The sequence below is a fragment of the Mustela erminea genome, chromosome 1 (genome assembly GCF_009829155.1).
Source record: "Mustela erminea isolate mMusErm1 chromosome 1, mMusErm1.Pri, whole genome shotgun sequence".
In the NCBI taxonomy this organism is placed as follows: Eukaryota; Metazoa; Chordata; class Mammalia; order Carnivora; family Mustelidae; genus Mustela; species Mustela erminea.
In genome coordinates, this window is record NC_045614.1 from 161,976,609 (window position 1) to 161,989,982 (window position 13,374).

The 13,374-nt window shown below is 44.5% G+C and overlaps 1 protein-coding gene and 1 long non-coding RNA gene across 5 annotated transcripts in view; one reads left to right on the forward strand and one right to left on the reverse strand.

Moving 5' to 3' along the window:
* PLCXD2 (phosphatidylinositol specific phospholipase C X domain containing 2) overlaps window positions 1-13,374 on the reverse strand; it is a 52,335-nt gene that overhangs the window by 11,382 nt on the left and 27,579 nt on the right. For both annotated transcript variants that reach the window (XR_004287157.1, XM_032349593.1), the window contains exons 2-3: window positions 10,592-11,052; window positions 5,399-5,640 (exon numbers count right to left, since the gene is read on the reverse strand). Coding sequence is in view for 1 of the 2 variants with exons in the window: in XM_032349593.1 (XP_032205484.1) it covers window positions 5,399-5,640; window positions 10,592-11,052 (703 nt within the window). In the remaining variant the exon portion in view is untranslated. The remainder of the gene's footprint in view (window positions 1-5,398; window positions 5,641-10,591; window positions 11,053-13,374) is intronic.
* The window catches only part of LOC116594339, a 47,817-nt gene continuing 45,440 nt past the window's right edge, over window positions 10,998-13,374 (forward strand). For 2 of the 3 annotated variants that reach the window (XR_004287172.1, XR_004287170.1), the window contains exon 1: window positions 10,998-11,084. This is a non-coding gene — a long non-coding RNA (uncharacterized LOC116594339). The remainder of the gene's footprint in view (window positions 11,085-13,374) is intronic. The other variant, XR_004287169.1, reaches the window with a different exon arrangement.

Here is a 13,374-nt window from a genome sequence, read left to right on the forward strand (position 1 = left end):
AGTCTCAGCTTGAAAAATTGATTGAAAAGAACTACTTCCTTCATAAATCAGCACAGGAAGCATATAAGCCCTACATTCAAGCATATGATTCCCATTTTCTGAAACAGATCTTCAATGTTGATAACTTAAATTTGCCTCAAGTTGCTCTGTCGTTTGGTTTCAAGGTGCCTCCTTTTGTTGATCTGAATGTGAACATGCAATGAGGGCCAGCTTAAAAAGAGAGGAGGCAGCAGTGGGTTCGGCTACCAGAAAGCCAAGAAAGTTGAGAAGTCCAAAATCTTCAAACACATTAGCAAGAAGTCCTCCAGCAGCCAGCAGTTCTCCCACTGAAGACACACCTTCCTTTCGTCTTGAATAGCTTTGTCCAGAAACTGATCCCCCCACCCCCCCACCCCCCACCCGCTTTGTCTAACAAAGGAATTGTAGCTTCGGGATTGGGACTGATGGAACAGGAGTATGAGTTGGTGTGGGTTGCAAGCTCTGGGCACTGATACTTCCAGGAGATACCGCTCTTATTTGGGGATGTAAAACAGAGTTCAGTTTTTCTAGGTTGTTCAAGAGCAAAACAAGGGATCTTTTGGATTGTGTTGGACAACAGAGTATTTGAAATCTTTTGCCTCCAAATTTGTCATTGTTTTGGGGGGTGGGGTATTTTTTAAATTTAAAATTAAAAAATTAATATAAAATATATCATTGGTTTAGAGATGGAGTTAGGTGATTCATCAGTCTTCTATATGCCCAGTGCTCATCACATCACGTGCCCTCCTTAATGTCCATTACCCAGTTCAGCCTCCCTTAGAAGGCAGTGACCTGGTACACTGGGGGTGGTGATGCAAAGATTATCTCAGGCTTTTTTGTTTTGTTTTGTTTTGGCTTTTTATTGGCCCTTAACCATAGTTATTGATCTTCTCTGAAAATGCTACTGTGTCTAGGAAGCACGTTACATTAAAGGTGGCGTTGGTTTTTTATGCCAGCGAGCCTTTCCCATTTTTTTTTTAAGAGCAGAAAGTGTGGATTGTTTGTCATTGTTACTTGAATAAAGCACCCTTAGCAGTCCTAACATTTGTTGGAAACAGTGGGAACCTGAGATTTGAGCCTCATTTATACCAGTATATGTATAATAATAATAATAATATAAAATCCACAAGCCAGGGACGCCTGGTTGATTCAGTCAGTAGGCCATGTGACCCTTGATCTCAGGGTTCAAGCCCCACATTGGGTGTAGAGTTTACTTTAAAAAAAAAAAAATAATAATAATAAAGAAAGAAAGAAAAGAAAACGGAAAAGAAAAAAAAAAACCACTAGTCAGTGTTTAGATATGAAATGCTGGCGCCATCTTCTGGTCATCATGGGGAAATGAGCATTAACGATTTGGTAGCAACTCCAGGGGACTCCAGCCAGAGCCAAACCACAGGAGATCCTGGAGCCTGAGCAGCGCAAGGTGGGAAAGGCATCCTCCTGTGGTCTCCGGTGACAAAGAGCTCCATGTCAGCTTCGGGTTGCAGGTATCAACCTTCCTCAAGGCAAGGATCAAATAACCGGGATTATGTACAGAGACAGGAAAATGTAGAACTCCCTGTGAGGAGAAGCTGCTTTGTTTTCTTAACTTTTGGCCTTTAGCAAGAAGAGATGGGACAGAAGGCTCAACAGGCCTGTGAAGCACCAGGTGCCATGAGCAGAGCAGTGCGGTAGAAACTTCCCTTTGCCTTTGAAGCCCACTGAGAAGTCTGAGCCTCGGTGTTTCTGGGTTTCTTTCACATAGAGATGGCAGGCCTACTTTGTGCCAGTCACTGTGGTAGGCATTTGATGCTCAGACTCTGCAGTTTCGTGTAGTATTAACCCTCTAAGCGGCAGGAAAGAGACAGCTCAGAGAGCTCAAGAAATTTGTCCAAGGCCAGCCTGTTATTAAGAGACTACACTGGTAGGGGCACCTGGGTGGCTCAGTGGGTTAAGCCTCTGCCTTCGGCTCAGGTCACGATCTCAGGGTCCTGGGATTGAGCCCCGCATCAGGCTCTGTTCAGCAGGGAGCCTGCTTCCCTTCCTCTCTCTCTGCCTACTTGTGATCTCTGTCTGCCAAATGAATAAATAAAATCTTTAAAAAAAAAAAAAGAAAAAAAAAGAGACTACACTGGTGTGCTAGGGCTGCCACAGAAAATGCCAGACTGGGTGGCTTCAACAACAAAAATGTATTTTCTCACAGTTCTGAGACTGGGAGTCTGAGATCCAGATGTTGGCAGGTTTGGGTTCTTCTGAGGTTTCTCTCCTTGGCTTGTAGATGGCTGCCTTCTTGCTGTGTCCTCACGTCACCTTTTTTCTGAACACACACACTCCTGGGGTCTCTTTGTGTGTCCAAATTTCCTCCTTTTATAAGGACACCAGTCAGACTGGATTAGGACCCCCTAATGGCCTCATTTTAACTTAATCACCTCTTTAAAGACCCAATCTCCAGTGGTCCCATCCTGAGATATTGGGGCCTAGAGCTTCAATATAGGAATTTCCAGGGAACATAATTCAGCCCACAACAGGGACCAGGTCAGGCTTCAATCTCAGGCTTCTGACTTCAGTCATGACTCCATGGCAGCTCTGTCCTTGAGCTTTGGCAAATCATGCTTTCATTTAGTTCCAGTGAGAGTGTAAGGTTTCTAAGAATCTAGGGAAAATCTACCATAAAAATTCAGTCAGAATGGCTCTATTTCTCATGGCTTTGTTTGAGGGTGATGAATCAAAGCAAACAAGATCTTAGGTCCAAAGTTTCACTTAAGAGTTAGGTTAACTTCCTGCTGGGGGAAAAAAAAATCACCTCTACAATTGTAGGAAAATATACCTATGTGGTCTTTTTTTCCTCTTGGTTAAGCTGATAACCAGTGCTCAGGAGCCAGTCTGACAGCACCCCCTGTACCTCAGTTAGAACAGAGCTCTTGGGTGTTAGAAATGCTTCTCTCCCATGCTTGTTCAATTGCCCAGAGGAAACAAGAGCCAAACGTCCTGCTGGTGCTTCGGAATGAACTCTTGACTTTGTTTCTCCCTCCAGTGCATGTGGAGGCCTAGGAATACCAGCTGCATCCCTGTAATATTGTTGAGACTAGCCAGAGTGGAGAGACCCAGGGATTTTTCCAGTCTTGAGACATCTGCTGATCACCAGGGAAGGCTCTGCCATGCTAGGATCCCTTGGCTTTGGCCACTTGCCGCCATATTATCACTAAGTGAAAGAGCTTGGTGCTTCCTCTGCAGCCAGATGAAAGTTCTAGGAATTTACAGGTCTGAAAAGCACTGTGACTTTGTGGAATCACAGTTGTAACCAGGAAGAGCTGCCCAGATTCTGAGAACAGTGAGACAATTACAGGCCAGTGGAGCAGAAAGGAGTAGAGTGTTGAAATACGCTATATTCAGGTTGAGTGGTGAGTATGGAAAAGGGCAGCAGCACAACAGTCAGAAGTCTAGGGTCAGGCATATCATTGACTCTTACCAGCTATGTGGGTCTGGGTCACTTAGCCTTACTGAGTCCCATCTGAAATGGGCACAGTAGGGATGCTTCGGTGGCTCAGTTGTTAAGTGTCTGCATTCAGCTCAAGTCATGATCCCAGGGTCCTGGGACTGAGTCCCGCATCAGGCTCCCTGCTCAGTTGGGAGCCTGCTTCTCCTTCTGCCTGCTGCTCCCCCTGCTTGTGCTCTCTCTCTGACAAATAAATAAATAATTTTTTCTAAAGGAGTGTTTGAAATGGGGACAGTAATGTGCTCTAGACCTGGAGGCTGGCTTAATTTAAGAATCAAATGAAATCATCTGCAGGAGGATAATTTATATTCTAAATACAGTACACAGATATAACTTGTCCTTATTTTTAAATATGCTCTGTCCCTTATCAGTACAACTCTCTGCACAGACTTTATTATTTTCAGATTGCTTTATAGAAATTTACATGTTTATTTTTCCTGAGTGACTTAAGTTCCATGAGGATAAAGACTATATTGTTTCCCTTTCATCTTTAGCTCTAGCTTCTCCTAAGTACTCAATCTTTTTTGTTGAATGAATGAATAATATTAGCCTACAAATTTATCAAACGCAGGAGGATAATGGTGTCTTACATGAACATATAAAACAAGAAAGTCTGTCATTCTGGATCTTTCAGAGATACAGCATTGGATTATGACATTCTCTTTTCCATGTTCAGCATGAGTAATTCAGTCAGAACTTAGCGGAGCCACATAGTAAGGGTATCTGGTTTTGTTTACAGCCAAGATAAGCAGGAGTTTTCACCAGGAAACAAAAGTTCAGGTTCTTCTTGCTGTCTGACCTCTTGCCTGATGAACTCCTGCTACCTGGAGTGATGCTATCCAAACTCAGAACCAAACAGCCACAGACAAGTTTTTGGAAGAATCTTTAACTACCTAAATGCTGGTGCTTTCCATCTGGAACTCAGGAACCAAAGTGGGTCCTGCAAATATCCTTGTTACCCAAATATATTCGCTTCCTCAGCTTGGATTGGGAGGATGCCCCATTCTCCAGATATATTTATAACGTTCCCTTTATCCAAATCCACAGGTGCACACACACATGTATGTACAGATATAAAAGCCGAGCTTTTTCTTGATGACACCTGTCATCTCTGCTGTCCGGGATAAAGATCATCTAATATAACACATCTGAACCTTCTGCCTAATGGTGCAGTCAGAATCCATTCTGCTCTGGGAAGGACCTGAAACGATGGAGCTGTAGGGACCAGCCTGACGCTGCTTCTCAGGACTCACTGTCCCTACGGAAGGAACAAACCTTTGCAGGCCACCTCTGAATCCCTAGCACCTAGCACAGCCTCATTCTCCTTTAATGCTTTCTAAATGAGTGAGTACTAGGGCCAGCTGTGAAGGGTGGGGGACAAGTATGTGATGTGATCACACAGCAGAAATGAACACACTGCTGTTGGCTTAAAGGGCTTTGCCCTAGCACCAACACTGAGTGAGTATTTATGGTCCACTAGATATTTTAACAAAGTATTTACAAACCCTTTGGCCACGTTTAATGTAAACTGCCCCTAATGCACAGCTTTTTCAAATATAAGTTTTTTAGTTTTTTGTTTTGTTGTTATTCTAAAATCTTCAAGCTATATGATTTTACTGCTCTTTATTCAGAAGGGAATCGAGACAAGTTTTATTAAAACAAAAAACAAAAGAGGGATGCCTGTTTGGCTCAGTTTGTTAAGTATCTGCCTTTCACTCAGGTCATGATCCCAAGGTGCTGGGATCGAGCCCCATGTTGGGCTCCCTGCTCAGCAAGGAGCCTGCTCTCCCTCTGTCTGCTGCTCCCCCTGCTTGTGTGCGCTCTCTCTCTCCCTCTCTGACAAATAAATAAAAATCTTGAACAACAACAACAAACCTTACTTGTGGGGGAGAAGCAAGTTCTTACCTATGAACCAAAGTGTTCTTGAGGCCACCAACCAGGCCTCGGGCGATGGTCTTCACTCTGGGGGTGAGAATGGCTTGAGAGACGTGGAAGGAGCCGCGCGGGGCCCGCTCACTCAGAGTGGTCTCCAAGAAGAGGATGAGTTTGCGCACACTTGTGGTGTTTGCCCAGGGCGCTGGGATCTTCTTTCCGGGCCACAGGAAGGGGTATTGCTTGTAGAAGGGACAGTGATAGAAAATAAGAACCTGAAACATTCAAAACAGAAAAAGGAGAACAATTCATGAATAAGCTGAATGTCAGTTCCTTGGCTTTGCCCTGATTGTAGGAATAAAGGCAAACAAATATAAGCATGTAGAAATTCAAGAACTGTATGTATATATATATATATATATAGAGAGAGAGAGAAACCAATTAGCAAAGATTTTAGTACTTTCTTTGTTTTTGTCACGAAACACCTCTGGAAGTATGATAAAATCCTGAACCCCTTCTCAGATCACATTTTAAATGAATGTATAAGATAAAATAGGATTACAAAGGAAATCAATGAGACCAAAATATAGCTATCAGTAGATTATCAACTTGTAATAAATTAGTGTACGTGCTTCATAATAATACATTAAATAAAAGTACTGTGTTGTAAGTCTACTAAGTTCCATCATTTTGAGTTAATGATGAGTAAAAATGATATTTCAAATAACTGAAATGTGATACCTGTGATTTCTATGGGGACAAAATCACGGGTAGGGCCGATACTTATGTGGCTGAGTGCCTACGCTCATCATCAATGGGTATATGAATTTTCAGTTAGAGGTGAGAAGGAAGAAGTATGAAGATTTTTCCTATCCAAATCCACAGACTGCTTAAATCCTGCCCATGCCCTGCCCCTTGGGGCTCTGAGCCCCGGATGGAGGGCCCTGTGGCCAGTGCTGTCTGCAAGGGAGGACTCCTAGGCTCATGAAATTGATGCTCCCAGGGTTGAGACCAACACCTTGCACTAATCTGGGACTACCCTGAGCTTCAATCAGGGAAGGCGACTGAACGACATAACCCTTCCCAGGAGGGGGTGGGAAGGTGGTATTCCAGGAAAGACAGACTTCCAGGAGGCGGTGGGTCTTCAGTGGGACCCCTCGGGGCCGGTGGCGATTTTGAAAATAATTAGTGAGCCAGATCCACAGCATTAATTAGTTTCTGGGAGGCAGCTGAGGGACGGGGAGTTGCTATTTTCATTGTCCCAATTCAGAGCTCTGCTGCTTAGGTTTCTAGAAGTCGTCTATTTTTCCCTGCTCCTAAGCACCAGTAATCTCTTCCTGGAGGAATGTCCAGCATGTTTACACTCCCTGGACTGCCATGGTCGGATAGCTGGCCCTAGAGCGTAATCCCCTAGGCACCTGAGAAGCAGGGCTCTGAATGCGTGTCCAGTTTCCAATGTACTGAGCTCATGACCAAGGTGACTAACTGCTCCTGTGGACCCAGAGCAAGGGCGCGTCAGGCTGGCTGCACCCAACAGGCTAATAGTTGTTGTTTTTAATGGTGTTGAGTAACGTCTGACTGACTGCTAATGATGCCTGTGGTAAACACGTGTGTTAATGAGGTTAATCACAGGCTCATGGTAAGCAGATTGTCGGGGAGATTCGGAGGATTCCCTGCTGCTGGTGTAATTGGCTAGCTGGGAGGCTGGGGTCTCCTGCCTCCGAAAGGGAGGTCAGCTGTCCTGTGACATGGACGGCGGCAGTGAGATCCTTCCCTGGCGGGCCATTTTCAGAGCTGCCCGGCCCCTGAGCGTTGTTAACGTTAACGGCTGTTCTCTCTACTCTCCCTTAGAGAAGGTGCAAATAGGACAAGCTGTAGAAAAGGGGCTCTAGGCCTTTCCTCGAGTGCCTGAGCAATCTGACCGCAGGGTTAGAAGGAGGAGTTCTGTTTACACGAGGACCTCAGTCCAGCAAACCAACTGTTATTCTAAGGGATTCTAGGGGCAGTGACTCCTGCCCTAGGGCCTGTGTTTTGCATCTGCCTTCCTGCCTTGCTCTGCCATCTTTTTCTCTGAAATACTCTCCCCCACCCAGCTCAGCAACTTATGTTCAGTTCTTCTCCAGAGACTCAGATTTGAAATCTACTTTCTTTTGAAAATTATTCCTTGACTGACTTCCTCTTATTCTGATGGGTCCTTTCCTGGAGGCTCCTGGACTAGAGATCTATGCTAGGTACTATTTTTCAACGGATTGCTTACAAACCCCTTTCTTTATACAGTACCTCTGAGGCAGTTTTACTTTGCCACTGTGTTTTGGTTGTTTTTTTATGAGTGTTAAGGACTCTTACCTTTTCATTAAGATTCAAAATATTGCCAAACCGTAGATTAAGTCTTCTAATTCATCGTCCCTCAAAACCCACAGCCATGATGTACACCTATTAGTGAGCTGTGATGTCATTGTTAGGTGTAGTTAATGAAATTTGACTGAATGGTAGTATACTTCTTGCTATGAAACTGCAGTGATAAAATAATCAGGGGGTTCCCATGCAAGGCAGCTCTTTACATAATGAAGATTTAAAGTTTAACCACCAGTAGGGCCCTGCTTCCAGCAGGGGGTAGATCACTGATGACTGTGAGGTCTCCATTTAGCTTTTAGGAAGAGACATGGCAGGGAAAAGCTGGGGAGAGCAGGAAGAGCAGGGAGAGCCTAGAATCCAAATGGATGACATTCTCCCTTTTTCTGACAGGTCATCACAGTCTCTCCTTCATAATTTTTGGAGTAGCTGTAGTTGGAAGACACAGATTAGTCCATACTTAAAAGCAAGGATGGCTCACCACTCTGCTGCTAGAAATTCACGGTCCCCCTCATCATTATTCCTGAAGACACCCATTACTCCCGCAGACTTCCAAACAATTTGGTGTGCAATATGGCAGTCCATACAGGACACTATCTGTGCGTAAAATTATAAAGCTGTATTTATAACAGATATCTGATTGACAAACTTAGCTATACTGAGATTTAACCTTATCCGAATCCCACATTCAAAAGCCCTTCTTCAGATCTACAGCCCTTTATCATTCTGTGAAACCTCTGAGACCCTCCAATAACACGGGCTCATGAATAAAGAGAAGGGGTGTTTATTATAATGATCTATGCTCCTCGTTGTGAAAACCACCAAGATGAGGGGAAGGCCCTGGGACGGCATCAGGAGCTGTGGGGAGCAAACAGCCGATGACTCTACCTCGGCTCTTGCCACTCACTAGGAACGTTCTCTCGGGCAAGTTGCTTAGTCTCTCTATGCCTCAGTTTACTCCTCCGTAAAATGAGGGTAACAAACCACCTATCTCACAGTGTTGTGGAGAGGATTCAGTGTGCTAATCCATGTACCTAGCACAGTATAAAGGCTCAATAAAGGTTAGCTATCAAGGTGACCTTGTCATTCCTATTATCTCATATTGTAAGAGGGACTCCACTGAGGAAAAAAAAAAAATTCTCCCAATTAGACTTGTGAGTCTGAAAAGATATCTAGCCAGATTGGGAGCAGAGGTGTGATAAACATTTGGCCAAACATCATTACAAAGTTTTAGTGAGGAAAAGTGGCTTAGGTAAGTTTTAATAAATCCTGAGATCTAACTCATTAGCTCCTGTGGCGTCAAAGGTTTTAGCCCTTTCAGAGGCGCGCAAAACCACCTGCGGTTTCCAGTTCCTCAGGCCAAACCTGGGAGTCATCCGTGAAGCCCGTTTCTTTTGTGCGCTGAATCCCATCGATTGGAAAACCCTGTTGGCTCTACCTTCTGATCGATTCTAAATCTGATCACTTTCCCCACTAGTGCTCCTCACTGGTTCTCCTCCTTTCCCTGCCCTCCTACCCCCGCTGTCTTCCTACCAGCTACAGAGACCCCGTTACCATGTAATTCTGGACACAGCACACTGTACAGAACTTTCCCCGCTCAGAGTGAAAGCCTGAGTTCCCACCCCACCATCCATGATCTCTGACCCCCTTCTGCTGCTCTGCTCTCCAGCCCCATGGCCCCTGCGTCTCCCCAAAGAGAACCAGGCAGTGGAGGGTTCCTCTGCTGGGAAAGCTCTTCCCCAAACAGGCACATGATTAACTCCCTTGAACATCTACCCTGATCAACCTATTTAAAATCAATACCAACCCTCCAACCTACAGAACTTTGGTTCCTCCCAACCATGCTTACCTTTCTGTTTTCATCACTCATATCACTTTTAGCATTTTATGTAATATATTTATTGTGGCAATTATCTACGATCTCTTTCTTACACCTGAATGAAAGCTCCACGAAGGCAAGGATCTTTGTTTTATTTACTAATTTATCCCAAGTGCCTGGACTGGTGCTCAGCACACACCTGGTATTCATGAATATTTGCAAGTGAATAATCTTTAATTGATTTTTAATTGAAAGGTCTTCCCCAAGTTCAAAAACAGTTGCCTCTTTAAGATGTGTTGGTTAAGGCAAACAACTATGAAAGAAGTGACTTGCTTGCTTTCTTTTGTTAAAGAGCATCTAAATTGGAGGCTGATCTTTCTCAAAGCTCCCCTTGCCCCCCAGTGTCTCATAGATCCAGGCAGCATGTATCTGAGGCCCACATTCCTTTTCCGGACTATACCCCTCAAGGCCTCGCTTTGGGGTTTCTTCCAGGCTTAAGGGACCTGGGATAGCTCTCAGGCCTGGATCCCTTTGTTGGGCTCTTCCTTCAGTCTCTCAAGCCAACCCCCCAAATCTGTTAAAATAGCCTTTTCAAATATTAACAGCTCTGAGATGAATCACTTCCATGCTTATGTCAGCTAATGTAGGGATTATCTGACAGTGAGTTAAAGGCAGGATGGACTCCCCATCCTTCAGGGGAACTAGGGGCCTGAAAAGGGATTCCAGGGGAGATAGGAGGAAAAAAAAGCGGGGGGCAATAACCAGGGGGTCCAATTTTATGAAGCTGCCCTGGGCTGGTTCTGGCCAGGCCACTCAAATTCAGATACTTCCAACAGGCTGCCCAATCAATCGTAACTATCTGGCAGGTGTTAATCCCAGTTCACTGGTGCCCAAGAACTAGTGGGTATATCTGAGTCTGAAGCTATCCCAGAGTCCAGGACCCAGGGAGAATCTGTGTTGCCTTCTAGCCTAAGCGCCCGGGGTGAGCTGCCTCTTCTGGCTGAAAAGGCAGAAAGAGCCCTGCTGCCCTTGCAAGCGGGTCTGTCTCCTCTCACCTGGCACTTCTTCTCCCACAGGGCTCGCAGCGTCATGCTCTCCACACTGCAGGCGGAGCACAGCTTGTTTCCAAAGGCCTCCTGGATTCGAAGAACCAGGCGCTTGTGGTGGGCCTCATCCATGGCGTAGAAGTGGTTGAAATCCAGGAAGACGATCTCCTGGGGGTGTTGGGTCAGAAATGAGTCAATCTCCATCAGCCCATCCCAGACCTTGATGCCAAAAAGTCCGTGAATGAAGTAGATCTCCTGGTCGGCATCCCCGGGTTTGGAAGACACTCGCAAGTCGAAGTAGCGGATCCCAGCTTCCAGCTGCTCTCGGAAGGTCAGGTTCTGCGTCACGGACCACTTCTTCATGAGCTTCTTCACCAAGGAGATCCTGGCCAGGCGTTTGATGGCTGCGGTTTGGTCAGGGCCCACCGGGGACTTCTCATCGACCCAGTAGCTGAACGAGTCATGGGAGCCTGCGTGGAGAGCAACAAAGGTGGGGAACCAGGTGAGACCAGAGCTGGGCAAAATGAACCCGCCCATCAGGAAGCGGCAAAAAACTAGCAAACACACACAAAAATGTCAATAAATACTTGCATAAATTTTCAAGCTTGCTAGACTAGAAGGAAGCACAAATTAAAGTAAGGTAGTCTTATTAGCAGCTTGGTAGGCCTGAAGTACCAGCTCTTATTCTCACAGACGACTAGCGTGAGGTGAATTACTAAATGCCCTTTTGGAAAGCTCCTTAGAAACGGGTTTGGAAAGAGGAGCTTTAAAATATTCATACCACTTGATCTAGTAATTTCATTTCAGGAACGCTCTTCTGGGGAAATAAATTAATGTTGGGAAAACAAAGATGTTTGCTACAGAATATTCATAGTAAGACAAACTGGAGGTTGCCTAAGTGTCTCTTACAGAAGAAGGCTCCAGGCCGGCAGATCCGCTTTATTCATGCGGTCCGTGAAGCAAAGAGGAGAACCCCGCATCTAGCTCACTAATTCTGGGACAGGCGTTTACATTCTAGGAAAGGCTGATTTCTAGAAATCAACTGCTATTACGTCTATTATTTTTTATGCTCTTGTACATACACTATTTTACTATCATGAAAACCTGAGTCAGTAGGAATGACTTCTTGACAAATCAGGTCATCATTTTTAAGAGCTCAACACAGCTTACTTAGATGGCCTTCTTTTTGGACACATATCTTAATAAGCCAAATCTGTCCTTAAATGGTCAAATATGGGTTCTTTTCCTCTGCCTGAAAGAAAAGAGGGCAGTTCCCCTCCCAGGCACTGCGGTGATCTTATGGTTACAAAGTTTAGGAGACCATGAGAGACACAGTTCTAACTATGATGAGGAAACACTTCAGTAGTAGTAACTCAAGGTGAGAATGATCTTTAACAAATATCATTCATTGGTCATTGGTTTCTTGTAAATTGACGTGGAAACTGCCCTTCTTCCGACCCAACCAGCTCCGTTCTTAAAGACTTCCCATTTTAGAAACAAATTTTTAAATTCCTACTAGCTGGCTGTTATCAATTATTCTTTTGACTTAATTTTAAATACACATTATTTCCATGTTCTTTAAAATAAATCAATCTTCTCAGAAATAGAGCAAAAGAAGAAAAACAGGAGGCGATCAGGCACGTTTTATTCGTATGTAGCCTCTAGAAAAGGGAGGATACTCATTAACTATTAAGAAAAAGCATGTTTATTAATCCTTAGGCAAAGTCAATTTTGCAAGCGAGAAAATTACTAGCATATTTCAGGTTAAAAAAAAAAAAAACAATTGCCATTACTAATAGAAATGTGGAGCAAATCCCCCTGGATTTTCCGTATTGGTTGTCTCTGTTAATGAGACTCACAGGATACTTGCCTAATGCTCTGCTTTCTTTGGCCTGTACAGAAATGGGAAATCTTTTTACCTCCTCATTGAGAGATTTATTATGAATACATTACACATTGATGGTGAACAGCCAGTTCTCCCTTCTTTTTAAATTATACTAGTGGCCCAGCTGTTCAGGATGGAGTGTGTGATACAGTGCGAGGCCCACACTGAACTTAATTCTTCCCTGGGTCTCAGGGAATAGTCATTACCCAGGCACGGAGAAGCGACAAATTCCCTCTGGTTCCCTCTTGCTGGTGCCAAGCCCAGTCTCATCTCCGCAGGGAGATGTGCTAACAGCCTCCAACGGCTCTTCTCTGTGCCCCAGGGCTGTGCAGCAATGTGACAGCGATGGGGCCCCAGAGACCATTTCTGGATACACAGGGACATGCGTGGTGCCCAGCCATCCCTCGGAAGAGAGATGGCTGTGTATATTCCCAAGGAACACTCAATTTCTGTCTCTTTGTTCCCCTCTCCATTTCCTCTTTTCCTTTCTGACGTCCTATGTCCAGTGCCACCCCTGGACAGGAGAGGACACGACAATGGAGCCGATTGTTTGCAGAATGTTTTATGGCATTGTCCTACCCAGGCGTACCTACAGCAGTCAAAACTGCTGTCACTCATTAAAAACAGGAGTTTTTGCTTTTCTACTTGTTTTTTTTTTCTCCTCTGGGAAGCTTTTGCCTCATACAGAGTGAGTGAAGTCACATTCAGGCCTGAGTGCATTTAACTATCTCTTTTTCAATACATGGAATAAAAATGCCCTCCCCTCTGCTGCACATAGAATAATTACAAATTATGCACTCTGCTAATAGTACATATACAAAGAAAATCCTAATGCTTTAAAGCCCAAATTCATTAGCAAAATTTCTTCTTCTCCCTAGAGTTGATGGAAGTTATTTTACTTTATAAG